At 43.9% G+C, this 12500-nt stretch overlaps 1 protein-coding gene across 1 annotated transcript in view; it reads right to left on the reverse strand.

Moving 5' to 3' along the window:
- Positions 1-11968, reverse strand: part of dock2 (dedicator of cytokinesis 2) — a gene marked incomplete at its 5' end in the record, with an annotated part of 106736 nt that extends 94768 nt beyond the window's left edge. Inside the window, 17 exons of the mRNA XM_080841336.1 lie at positions 614-803; positions 1570-1673; positions 1985-2057; positions 2353-2451; positions 4193-4443; positions 5012-5091; positions 5318-5393; positions 7062-7197; positions 7860-7941; positions 8114-8271; positions 8759-8894; positions 9258-9406; positions 9712-9808; positions 9917-9972; positions 10077-10117; positions 10649-10732; positions 11926-11968. Coding sequence (XP_080697462.1) covers positions 614-803; positions 1570-1673; positions 1985-2057; positions 2353-2451; positions 4193-4443; positions 5012-5091; positions 5318-5393; positions 7062-7197; positions 7860-7941; positions 8114-8271; positions 8759-8894; positions 9258-9406; positions 9712-9808; positions 9917-9972; positions 10077-10117; positions 10649-10732; positions 11926-11968 — 1855 coding nt within the window. The remainder of the gene's footprint in view (positions 1-613; positions 804-1569; positions 1674-1984; positions 2058-2352; positions 2452-4192; positions 4444-5011; positions 5092-5317; positions 5394-7061; positions 7198-7859; positions 7942-8113; positions 8272-8758; positions 8895-9257; positions 9407-9711; positions 9809-9916; positions 9973-10076; positions 10118-10648; positions 10733-11925) is intronic.
- Between the last annotated feature and the right edge of the window lie 532 nt (positions 11969-12500).

Here is a 12500-nt window from a genome sequence, read left to right on the forward strand (position 1 = left end):
GGCAATGTGAAAGACTGGTGGAGAGCATGCCAAGACACATGAAAGTTGTGATTTTAAATCAAGGTTATTCCACCAAATATTGATTTCTGAACTCTTCCTAAGTGTAAGCATTAGTATTGTGTAGTTTAAAAATGAATATGAGCTTGTTTTCTTTGCATTATTCGAGATCTGAAGACACTGCATCAATTTTGCTATTTTGACCAATTGTCATTTTTCTGCAAATAAATGATCTAAATGACAACATTTTTATTTGAAATTTGGTAGGAATGTTGCCAGTAGGTTATAGAATAAAACTAAAATGTACATTTTACTTTAACACATACCAATAAATAGTAAAACCAGAGAAACTGATAATTTTGAAGTGGTCTCTTAATTTTTTCCGCGGCTGTATATATACACACACACACACAAATAGAAAAGAAATAGAGACAGCGAGGAAGATCTTGGCAAATGGCAGAGGAGACAATTGTAAGACAGTGGCTGTCTCTTCTCCTAAAAAACACAGTGACTGACCCTGACACACACACACACATACACACACACACACACACACACACGCACACGCACACACACACACACACGCACACCGACGCACGCACACACACACACACACCGTTCTGGGTGAGCTTGGTGGAGCAGACAAGGGTGGAGATGGTGAAGGTGTCTCTGGAGCTGACAGACAAGCCCCCCCCAACACTGCTGGAGCTGCGCATCAGCGTCGCCCCCTTGTGGGCGTCAGTGTGGCCGCGTGTGGAGGGCAGGGACAGGTAACAGTTCACGTCCTCCATCCTCTTACTGTCACCCTGCAGAAAGAGGGAGGGAGGGTCGGAGGGGAAGAGGGAAAGAAAGGGTGGAAGCAAGAAAAACAGGATGAGAGAGAGAAAGAGAGAGATATTTTGAAGGTGAACACTCCTTTAAACATTGTCTTACGCTCTGACACAGTGTATACAACATACAACACATACAACATCGAAACCCTAACCACAAGGCATACATTCTAAAACACACACACACACCGAGAGAGAGAGAGAGGGAGAGAGAGAGAGAGAAAGGAAAGAGAAAGAGAGAGAGATAGAGACCACAGAGCACACTCGGAAAGGAATCAAGAGAGGTGAACGAGAGAGTTTTAGAGAGTTTAGAAAGAGAGAGATAAAAGTGTGAAATGGGATTGTGGAGAAGAGTGGGTCCTTTTGGGAGAGTTTAGAGCAGGAAGAGAGGATTCAGCAGTGAGAAGGGAAGAGATATGGATGCCAATGGAGGAGTCCAGTATAGAATACAGTCTCATTCACTCTCACTAAATCTCACCTGAACAGCTGAGCAAGCATTTACACACACACACGCACGCACGCACGCACGCACGCACACACACACACACACACACACAGAGGGAGAGATAGAGAGATAGAGAAAAAAACACATGCATATTTACACACAAACACAGAAACAAATGTATGCATATTTACACATGTACACATGCACGCACACACACTCACACAAAAACACATGTATGCATATTTACACACTCAAACAAATACACACACACAAACACGCACACAGAGAAAAACACACCTTAAATACCACCAGGTCATGGGGTCCATCTTGCAGCACAGTACCATCCTCCTTCATCAGACGCACAAATGCCATGGCAAAGTTCTTCTCACTTTTGTCCTTGGCTACAGAGGCATGAGAACAGTAGAGGTGGCACTGGTTATTATCACCATCAGCCTCTTAATGTTTGAGCTCCGGGACTATACATACTCAACCTTCATTATCTAGCATTCATATCTATTCATAGAACATACTTCATTATTGTATTTGTTGGCCCATTGTCTTTCCATTTTCAGTGGACTTATAACATCTGTGTAAGGTTTGAAAACAGTGAATGAAATCATCTAAATGCCTCTCTGCCTTGCTCCAAAGTTGCATTTAGTTGTCTGCTGACTGTTTGCTTAATGATATGTGACATCAACAGTGTGCGACTCACACTCTTGGGAGGAGCGGTGGCGGAACATGAAGCGCAGGTGGATCCGATGCATCTCCTCAAGAGGGATGGACACCTACGAGACACACACACACACCCCACATACACACACACACACACACACACACCACATATACACACACACACAGACACACAGGTACCGCCACCAACACACACATACACACACAAAGATGGATTTAGTTCAATATTCACAACAACACACACACACACACACACACAAATTGCTCCCATTCTTTCTCTTTCCTCCTCTCTTTCCCCATGTCCTCAAACAGTCACTCACTGACAGCCCCACCTGCTCTCCTCCCCCCCCCCCCATTTTCATTTTCACGCTCCCTCTATTCCCCTTTTACCTTGAAAGTCTCCATCCATCGGGGCTGCTTGACCTGATAGTAGATGACCGATTTGTACTCGTTCACGTGCTTGTCTCCTGCCCCGAGGCAGATAGAATTCTGCAAGAAAAGAGGCCACAGAGTGAGAGAGAGAGAGAGATAGAGTGAGCCAGATAGAGAGAGAGAGAAAGCGGTAGGGAGAGAGATAGAGTGAGACAAATAGAGAGAGAGAGAAAGCGGTAGGGAGAGAGATAGAGTGAAAAGGGAAGGAGGGAGGGAAGAAGGGAGAGAAAAACCATCAATCGCACCGCTCTCCAGGGCCCACCTACTGGCAGAAAGACCCCAGGACCGTTAGATAGCTGGCATACTGATGGCCAATGGACCACACAAGAGGAGAGAAATACGGGTGGTGTCTTCAGAGCTCCACAAGGGAGCCAAAGGCTCCAGACTGTCAGAGCCATTATCCCATGGACCGCCGGGCCTAGATAGGCACGGTGGACATCTTAGCCCACAAGGACATGAACACTTGCATAGACGCCGGCTGTTTTATCTCCAGTTCCATGTATGGTATTGCAGATTAGGGAAGTCAAAACATCAGACTAAAGTGTTGTCATGGGGATTTGTTTGTGTGTGTGTGTGTGTGTGTGTGTGTGTGTGTGTGTGTGTGTGTGTGTGTGTGTGTGTGTATGTGTGTGTGTGTGTGTGTGTGTGTGTGTATGTTTGTATGGTAGATCTCCACAGAAGCGTGAAATACAGTCTGTTCCAGAAAATTGGGGGATCAGATGAGTATTCTATGTTTGTGTGTGTGTGTGTGTCTTTTGTGTGTGTGTCTGTGTGTGCGCAAGCGCGCACACGCGCGTGTGTGTCTGTATGTGTGTGTTTACTGAGTCAAGTCCTTCATCTCACACTCCACAACTTTCTCTAGTGAGAGAGGGATAGAGGGGGGAAGAGAGAGAAAAAGATGGCACAAAATGGGGCCAAGAAGATATTACTTTGTATGTGAACCTCCAACAGACAGATTGGCATCACACATTTCCAATCTACCGAGCCCATCCATCCATCCATCTGCCCCGGCAGCAAACGAATGTGTGGTCAGACCATAGTATTACTTCTCAAATGCCTACATCCCTTTGTGGCTAAAAACATAGAGAAGAATGTTCCAGAATGTTCCTGAAACCAGTGATAATACCTGTAAAGGATTCAGGAGAGGAGAAAATGTCTCAGATGGATAATTCTAGGACATTCTTTCCAGACATGTCTAATCCTCCCAATGGAAATTGATCCTTCTGCAGCGCTTCCTTGCAATTTTAATCACCCACACCTGGCTTGAGGATTAAAACACCTCTGGGTTTGATTAACTGGGCTCTGCGTGTCTTGTTACTGCATTTACTTTACATTGATGTGAACATGGAGGACGGACCAAAGCAATTGCCACAGCTAACATTTGACCTCGAGCTTTGGCTGGGGGTAAACTCTATTTCGATTGTTCCTGTGTGCGTCCGTGGAGATAATAATAACCAAAGCAGTCGTCCTCTGCGCCAACCTTAAAGTGCCTGTGTCTGACGAATTAGAACTATAACACAATCTGTCATTGCATGGGTGTGTGTGTATGTGTGTAGATGTATCTCTTTATGTCTACTTGTGTGTGTGTGTGTGTGTGCGTGTGTGTGTGTGTGTGTGTGTGTGTGTGTGTGTGTGTGTATGTTTGCATATGTGACAATGTGTGTGTGTGTGTGTGTATGTGTCTGTGTGTGTGTGTGTGAGAGTGTGTGTGGGTGTGTGCGTGTGTGTGTGTGTGTGTGTGTGTGTTTGCATATGTGACAGTGTGTATTTGTTCCTGTATGCAAGGGGGCAAACTCACCGGCACAGCCTTGCCCTCCTCATCGCACACCCACATGATGACTTCCACGTTCTTCTGCGTGGTCTTGTTGTATTTGTCAAAGTCCCCCCTATCCAGGGTCAGGTAGATGTCGTTGCGCACGTCCCCGGGCATGATGATCTCCGGGAAGCCCAGCTTCCTGGCCACCACCGTGTTGCGGTCCACCAGGTGAGGGTAGTCTTTACGGATCTGGACGATGTCTCCCACCAGCACCTTCATCGTCACCCACAGCCCTGCCGGCACATCGAAGAAAAAAACGATGACCTGACCATCCGCCCACTCACAAGCACCACCACAGAGACAGACTATCTGCAGAAGCTTCGACAGCAAGCGGTGTGGTGAACTAACAGGCAAGAGAAGCACTAATAACTGAGGACGATTGAGGACAACTGAAAAAGAGTGTTTTTTTGTTGTGAGTGATGGGTGGGTGCATGGGTGATAAACTAGCCTGAAACCCAATGGAAACAAGCAGAGTGCTCAACTCAGAGCACTCAAGCACTGCACTCAAATAACCTGCGGTCTTTCGTGCATGGTCATATGCCTCTTAGGTGGACGACTCATGCTGAACTGCCTCTGCTCTGCTCTGCTGCAGCAGAGCATAACGTACTTCATGTTTAAGTCATTGACATAAGATGCATAATATATAAATGCGCAATGCAGTGTTCTAATGTATGGGAGGGCTAATAAATGACATTTAAAGGGTGATAAAGAGTGACTTAGTAGTAGTAGTTTCCAGACGTGATAGGCGTGAGGTTGTTTTGCAGCAGCGGTAGGCTGGAAGCTGTGCTGCTGTGGTCGTACCTTGTCCCCCACTGTCTCCTCTGGATGCTGTTGTCCATTTGTTCAGCAAGCAATGAAGGAAGTCATTTTCTGCCACGACTCTTAACACACACGAAGAGCACATAGATATGCAAAGTTATAAAAACATAAAATCACACATAGAAAAACACACAGTTACCTCCCTCACCACACACACACACACACACACACACACACACACACACACACACACACACACACACACACACAATCATACTCATACATACACAGACCTTGAGATGTTTGACAAACACAGGCACACTGAAATGACAGGACAGAATGACTCACGGATGAAAGGGGATGAAATACTGCTTCTCCTCTTCAGACTCATATTTCCCTTTGATAATGTCACTGATATCCATCACTGTAAATACACACACACACACACACACACACACACACACACGCACACACACACACACACACACACACACACACACACACACACACATTAGCTACAGGCAACCAGTAATTATTCATTCACTATTAATGAGCCTTCAAAAACTGTCACCATATGTCATTTGAGATCTTTTCTAAAAATAAAGTGCATTCACATCTTGAATGCTGCATTATCTCTGGTTGATTAAACTAGGTTACAGATCTGCTTTGCAATGGGGATGCATTTATATGCACTAGCTGGTTCAAAGACATTTTCTTAGAAGAGAAGTTGAAGCTTTCTCCTCAGAGGATACTTCATCCACCTCAGATATATTATTAATTTTCTTCTCTGGCCTCTCAAAACCCTCACTTGGGTCTAAAGGGGGATTCAAGACAGTCCTGGCTAATGTGTTGGACAGGTAAAAAGTGCTGTCTTAATAAATTAACCATAAGTGCTGGAAAAATACAGAATATTTCACAAATAATGGCTCTCTGAAAAACCTTTCAGACACATCTCATTAATGAACGTCAAAATAGGGTCACAATTGGATTTGGATGGTCCCCTATAGATAATCTACAGATGCTCAGATTATAAACAAACTACAATTAACAATTAACTTTGTTAACTGCTATTTTTGGTTAAAGTTAGGGGTTGGTTTTGAGTCTCTGTTAGCGGACTGTCCAAACATAGTCTTACCCCAAATAATCAAAGCTACAGTAAAGCTTAAAGTATTCAAAGCTGGAATGCTCACAGTTTCCCAGTAAAAACAGACTTATGGACTGAATTTGATCACTCTATCATAAATATGTCATTAAACATGCAATAGCCAGATTCTGTCATCACTCCTCATGCCAATCAGTGCTCAGTGATGAAACAGTGACATCTTGACATCATCTGTAATGCTTTGAAAATGCCTCACACTTTCACAGATATTAGACAGTGACGCATTCTGTCATGGCATTTAACCTTCTGTGAGCCGGCATGCCCATCTCGGTGTCATGTCATGCAATGACTGCAGTGATGACTACAGACTTAACCATCTGCCATAACATCTTCACGACCTGCTTACATCAATCCTGGTTATATTAGTCTCGTTACAGTGATTGTAGTCTCATTACAGAGGGTTGAAATGGTGCTGGGAATCTTACCTCTCATCTGATTGACTGACCAATTGACCGATCAACTGCTCCATTAACTGGCTGACTGAACTGCTTGGTTATAAGGCATCTCTACTAATCTCATCCCTAATCTCTGCCTGGTTAGGAGGCATTTTTGCTAATCTCATCCCTAATCTCTGCTTGGTTAAGAGGCATCTTCGCTAATCTCATCCCTAATCTCTGTTTGGTTAGGAGGCATCTTCGCTAATCTCATCCCTAATCTCTGCCTGGTTAGAAGGCATCTTCGCTAATCTCATCCCTAATCTCTGCTTGGTTAGGAGGCATCTTCGCTAATCTCATCCCTAATCTCTGCTTGGTTAGGAGGCATCTCTACTAATCTCATCCCTAATCTCTGTTTGGGTTAGGAGGCATCTCTACTAATCTCATCCCTAATCTCTGTTTGGTTAGGAGGCATCTTCGCTAATCTCATCCCTACTCTCTGTTTGGGTAGGAGGCATCTCTACTAATCTCATCCATAATCTCTGCTGCTCCTCACCTGCCACCCCGCACGGCCTGCGCAGGCCCTGGGTGCACTTCTTGGAGTGGTGCTCCTTCAGGTCCATCCGGCCCACTCGCACGATCTGACAGATTAGATAAATCTTCTCCCTGTTCAGGTCCTTGTTGCCCAGGTCCTGGAGGCCAACGGCACAGCACAGAGAGGAGAACATGGAGAGAGATGGGAAAGAAAATGGAGAAATGGAGATACCATGGCTATGTGTAAAACGTTGCTCTCTCCAGATAATGTACTGCCCGTTCTCCAGGTGCGCGAGAATAACTAACTTCCCTCGCGAAGCTGACTAAATTGCTGTGATTCATTCTCTCCGAGCATTTTAAGCAGCGAGGAAAGCGCCAAGGTGGTAGCTATTACAGGGGAGGGAAATTAGTACTGTGAAGAGCCCCAGTTTTAAGGGTGCATAACTTGCCAAAACAGTAGAACACCATCAATCTAAACGCAGTAGACTTTATCTATTACACTCTGAATACACAGCGCCTGTTTGAAATGATAATTACAGTACGGTGCCCTGCTTCCAGCACTTAGTCTCGATCCATCTGATGTGCCTGAAAGTGTGATCAGACCTGGAGGTGTTCATCACCTTAAGTGCCAAATTAGCTGCAGTCACTGGTGAGATGTTTATGGGGAGATGTGCAGGGAGACATTTGGAGAATAGATTTGCGATGGCGTGCAGAGTTAGGGGGAGGAGGGGGGGAGAGGAAACCAACCAGCCAGAGACTCCCCCTTTTTCTCCCCCCCCCCCACCCCCACCACCCCCTCAGCCCCCAGCTGACAACTTACAGTGAAGACGACCTTCAGGTTGTTCAGCATGTCGACGTCAGCGGGGAATCCGGCACTACCCCAGTGCACCAAGTAGTTCTCACTACAGGAATAACACAATGCATATCTGACAGCATATCTGACATATCTGACAGCAATGACACGAATATAAGTACAAGGGCAAAAACAGCCAGGTGCAGAGGATCTTATACTCTACGATGTCTGAGTTGTAAAAGAGAAAGAGAGAATGCTTGAGCATCTGATGTTTGCCTGACCTGATGATGGCCTGTTTGTGGGGGTCATAAAGGGACATGAAGAGCTGGGAGTCTTCACCTATGCGGCACACAAAGTTACGGAGGAACACGAAGAGGCTGTGTGTGGGAGACTGCTGGATGCGAGCGATGATTCCAGAATGATCCATCTGGTCGTTGTTCTATTGGGACGAAGAAAGAAAGAAAGAAAGAAAGAAAAAGAAGAAAGAAAGGGTAAATGGATAAGGAAAGAATAACTAACCACAGTATGGCAATTCAGGAATCTCATAACAGTAATGTCTTCCTTTTCTGTTCCCTCTTAAGAAAAAGAGTGAGCCCCCATGGAAATATGGCTTCAATTAAATTTGGCCCTGTAAAATGTGAGAGGAAAATGATTTACACGCTCATATTAGTGCAGCGTTAAAAATGAATATTTTAATTATTTCTCGCCTATCTGAGAGACTTGGAATTATACAGCAAAATGGGACCCAGAGCTAAACTAAACAAAACACATTTAATTAAAGGAGCAAAATACAGCCTTTGTCCATCCAACATGTAGAATATGGTTCTTTGTTCAGTCGCTGTACCGATGTCTAAATGGTGATGTCTAATGTGGGACCTGAATAAAATGAGGGTTTGGGGGGGAAGGGGGAAGGGGTTGGGTCTGACCTGTTCCTCTTTGAGGTGCTGTGTTATCTTGCTGCTGGCTTTCTCATGTGCGCGGAACAGGCTGATCACACTGGCTTTGTCTGGGTCCAAGATGTTCCCATCTACATCTCTGACCACCAGATCCAGCTCGAGGATCCTAGGAGGGAAAAGAGAGAATAGAAAAGGGAAGAAATTATAGGTCAAAGTTCAACTGATGATGGGAGATTCAGCCATGGGTAAGAGAGAAAACATTATTTTCTTTTTTGTCCAGGCTATTAATCATCTCAAGGTAATTATAAGGCAACTGAAAATAATCTGCATGATAATAAGGGCCACTGTGCATATTATTCTCTGATATAATTAATGAAACAGTGCTATAGTGGAAGTTAATCCAAACCTTGTGATTTCCTAAGAGCATGATTCTTTGTGAATTGTTTCATTAGTTTTCGGTTGGTAAAACCGAAGCTAGACTATTAGAAACAGTCAATGAAAGAGGAAATTGGACAGTTAGACGAGGTACCGGTTGCCGTAGTCAATTTTGGAAGTGACTTTCTGCTTCAGTTCCTTGAACTCGTCGCTAGGCAACGTCCCTGACAGGAGCTGTGAACGCCATTCCATTAAGTCCCACATGAGTCTCTGGACCTGAGTAACGCGCTCTTTCTTATTGGCCTACAAACACAAACAAGCAATGTAATTGGCCTTGGAAGACCCACAACACATCCCCAGTGCATTTAAACAAAAGGCTTGAGTTTAGGCAGAACACAAACACGCAAATAACAGCAACAAACAAATGTTGGACAGACATTAAGCAGCATTCTATTGTCCAAAAGGAAAAAGGTCCATGTGATAATTTGAGCCTATTGTTCAATAATTGAACAATAATTAACAAGCAACAATAATGGTTAACAATCATTTTCAATACTAATTAAAAAAAGGTTTCTGTGATGATGTGACATATGAATAGGTCCCCGTACCACAAACAGCTGTTTCCAGATGCTGCCCCACTCCCTGAGGGTGGTGGTCACCTCCTTCACCAGTGGCATGTCTGATGATAGCACCACCTCCTCATTTCTGCACAGAACAAATATCATTCATAACATATCAGGGCCACCATTGTTTTGTCATGTATAATTTCATGGAACGAACACTGAATGGATTGATGGGTGGATGGATGCTTACCCTCGTCTTTCAACAAGGACTTCTTTCAGCTCAATAATGCTGGCAGGAAAGGCTCCCTTTAGAAGTGACACAACAGAAGGCAATCAGGAGAGTCAGATGTTAGCTCTGGGAGATTAAACCAATGGAGTGTAAAACTTCCACAGAGAGAGCTAGGGCTTACCTGCATGGACTTATTCTTCACCAAATACCCCTTGTACCAGCCTGAAATTGAAGAGGACCTTTTAGACAATCCTGTGTATTCATTTGAAACTGACCTCACCCAGAACCATAGCTATTTAAATGACAAATACAAACTGATTGACACTGTATATGTAAACCTGACATCATAACTATATCTACGTATCTGAGGTTAAGAAAGATGCACATCTCATGGTCTGTGCTACCTGCTGTGGAACTCTATGTGCGAATCCACACTCAACCAGTTCAAGCATTTACAGATTTGAGTAAGGAACATGACTGGATTGAATAATTATCACAGCAGACCTTATCTCTCATCTTACACACAGCAGCACACCTTAATGCACAAAACTGACCTGTCTTTGTCTCTCTGTTGTGTAATATGTGTTTTACTTAAGCTAAGTATTTGTAGTGAAAATCTGTATTTGTATTGTTTTTGTGTCTGAGAGCTGCTACCTCAATTTCGTTTTACTTGTGCAATGAGAAATAAATATATTCTATTCTATTATGTTGCCCTGATGAACACATAAAGCCCTGGGGTTCCCAGCACTCTACCTTCACAGGCCAGCTGAATGTGGACGGTGTCCCCCACCTCCAGGGACAGCTGCCTGTCATGGTTGGCCGTGAAGTTCCACTTGACTGTGGAGGGGGAGCAAAGGGGAGGATTAGAAGGAAAGATGCAGAGGAGATCATAGAGGTTCCTGGCCACTGAAGTTCAGTTCAGTGCTGTAGATTAATGTTCTCTCCCTACCTCTATGTGTCTCCCTTGCTCACACACACACACACACACACACACACACACACACACACACACACACACACACACACACACACACACACACACATGACTGCGCACAGCTAGTAGTTTACTAATTCGTGTTACTTCCTCTCTGTGAGTCTGGCTTCCTGTGTCAGGCCACATAAACAGAAACAGAAAGAGAGAGAGAGAGAGAGACAGAGAGAGAGAGAGAGAGAGGGCGATCTGATGTGTCAAAAGAAAAATAAGCTAAATAAAACCAAATCAGATTAGGTTTTCAGCATCTTGACTTCAGCATGATCTTATTTCTCATGGGAACAGTGCTTTTTGAACAACATCTAGAGTTTGATTCATGCTGGAATAGATTTAGGAATATAAAACTTTAAAAGTGAAGCTTTACTTCCCCTACTGACAGACCACAATGAACTGTCACCACCCACTGCACCCAAGCCACGCTAGGACTTCAGAGCTCTCTAATGACTTTTGTTCAAGTATAAAACACATAACATTAACTATTTCCCATTAAATTCTTCCTCGGAGTTACCCTTGTTCAGCATATTGTTTGCATTACAGAGGCACCTACCGATTTCATTCACATTAAACATCAGCACAATTCAGATTTTCCGGTTTTAATTCCTTGAGTGTGATTACATTCATGCCAATGTGGTCTTTTTTAGAGCAAGGAACCCAAGGACGAGAGATAATCAGAATGCAATTTTATATTAAACCCCATTTTTGCACACAAGAACTAAGAACGAAGAGAGCAATAAGCAAGTCAGCACAGTCAAGGGCAAACATTTTCATTTTTAATTCCCTGACACCTGTTAAGCTTAACCTATGTGCTTGGAATTGCACTTCTGCAGTTTAACTAGCAGTGAGAGTCTCTGTTTACTGACAGCTGTCTTAATTTATAACTTTGTTTGAACTCAGCCTGTTGTTTTGAGACCGTTGGATTTACACCTGCCCACATCCTGTGTAGCAGGAAGTCTAGACCCAAAGCTCCCCGGGGCCGAAAGGCCAGGTTCTTCTAGAGAACCCTGCTAGCGTCTATCAGGACGAGGGTAGAACATCTTACCGATGCCATATCTCTCGGTGGTGGTCTGTGTCCATGGAGCCATAGCTGACAGAGAAGACCTTTCCCTTCCTCGCTCGCTTGCTCTGTCTCTCTCTTTCGGAGTCTCTTTCGGATGTTGGGTGCCACCACTCACTTCTGTCTTTCTCTATGAGTGACAGCAAGTTGTGCTCCTCCCCTCTTTTAGTTTTTTTGCACACTTCACCAGAGAGAAATGCTTCACACTGTTGTCAATCAAAGTCTTACCAGCAGGTGTACCATCCATCACTACACATTTCATTTTTGGATTATGGGACTAATTTCTTACTAATTTATATTAAATCAAAGATATTATTTTAGTTATTGCAACTATGAGCATAAATTCATAATTGAGTCCATCATTTACAAAAGCTGTTTGAAGTCTGCCTCTGAAATACTGACATTCATACACTCTTTTTACAACTCATTAGCACAAAGACAACCACTCATCTCCTGATCGATTGGATATAAATCAAGTCAGATGTGGGTCAGAGTGGACTGCTGAATCATCAATACTGAATATTAGTAATCACAGCTCTGCAGTTTCAGTAGCACTTGCA

Source organism: Sprattus sprattus, assembly GCF_963457725.1.
Source record: "Sprattus sprattus genome assembly, chromosome: 6".
Classification (NCBI taxonomy): Eukaryota; Metazoa; Chordata; class Actinopteri; order Clupeiformes; family Clupeidae; genus Sprattus; species Sprattus sprattus.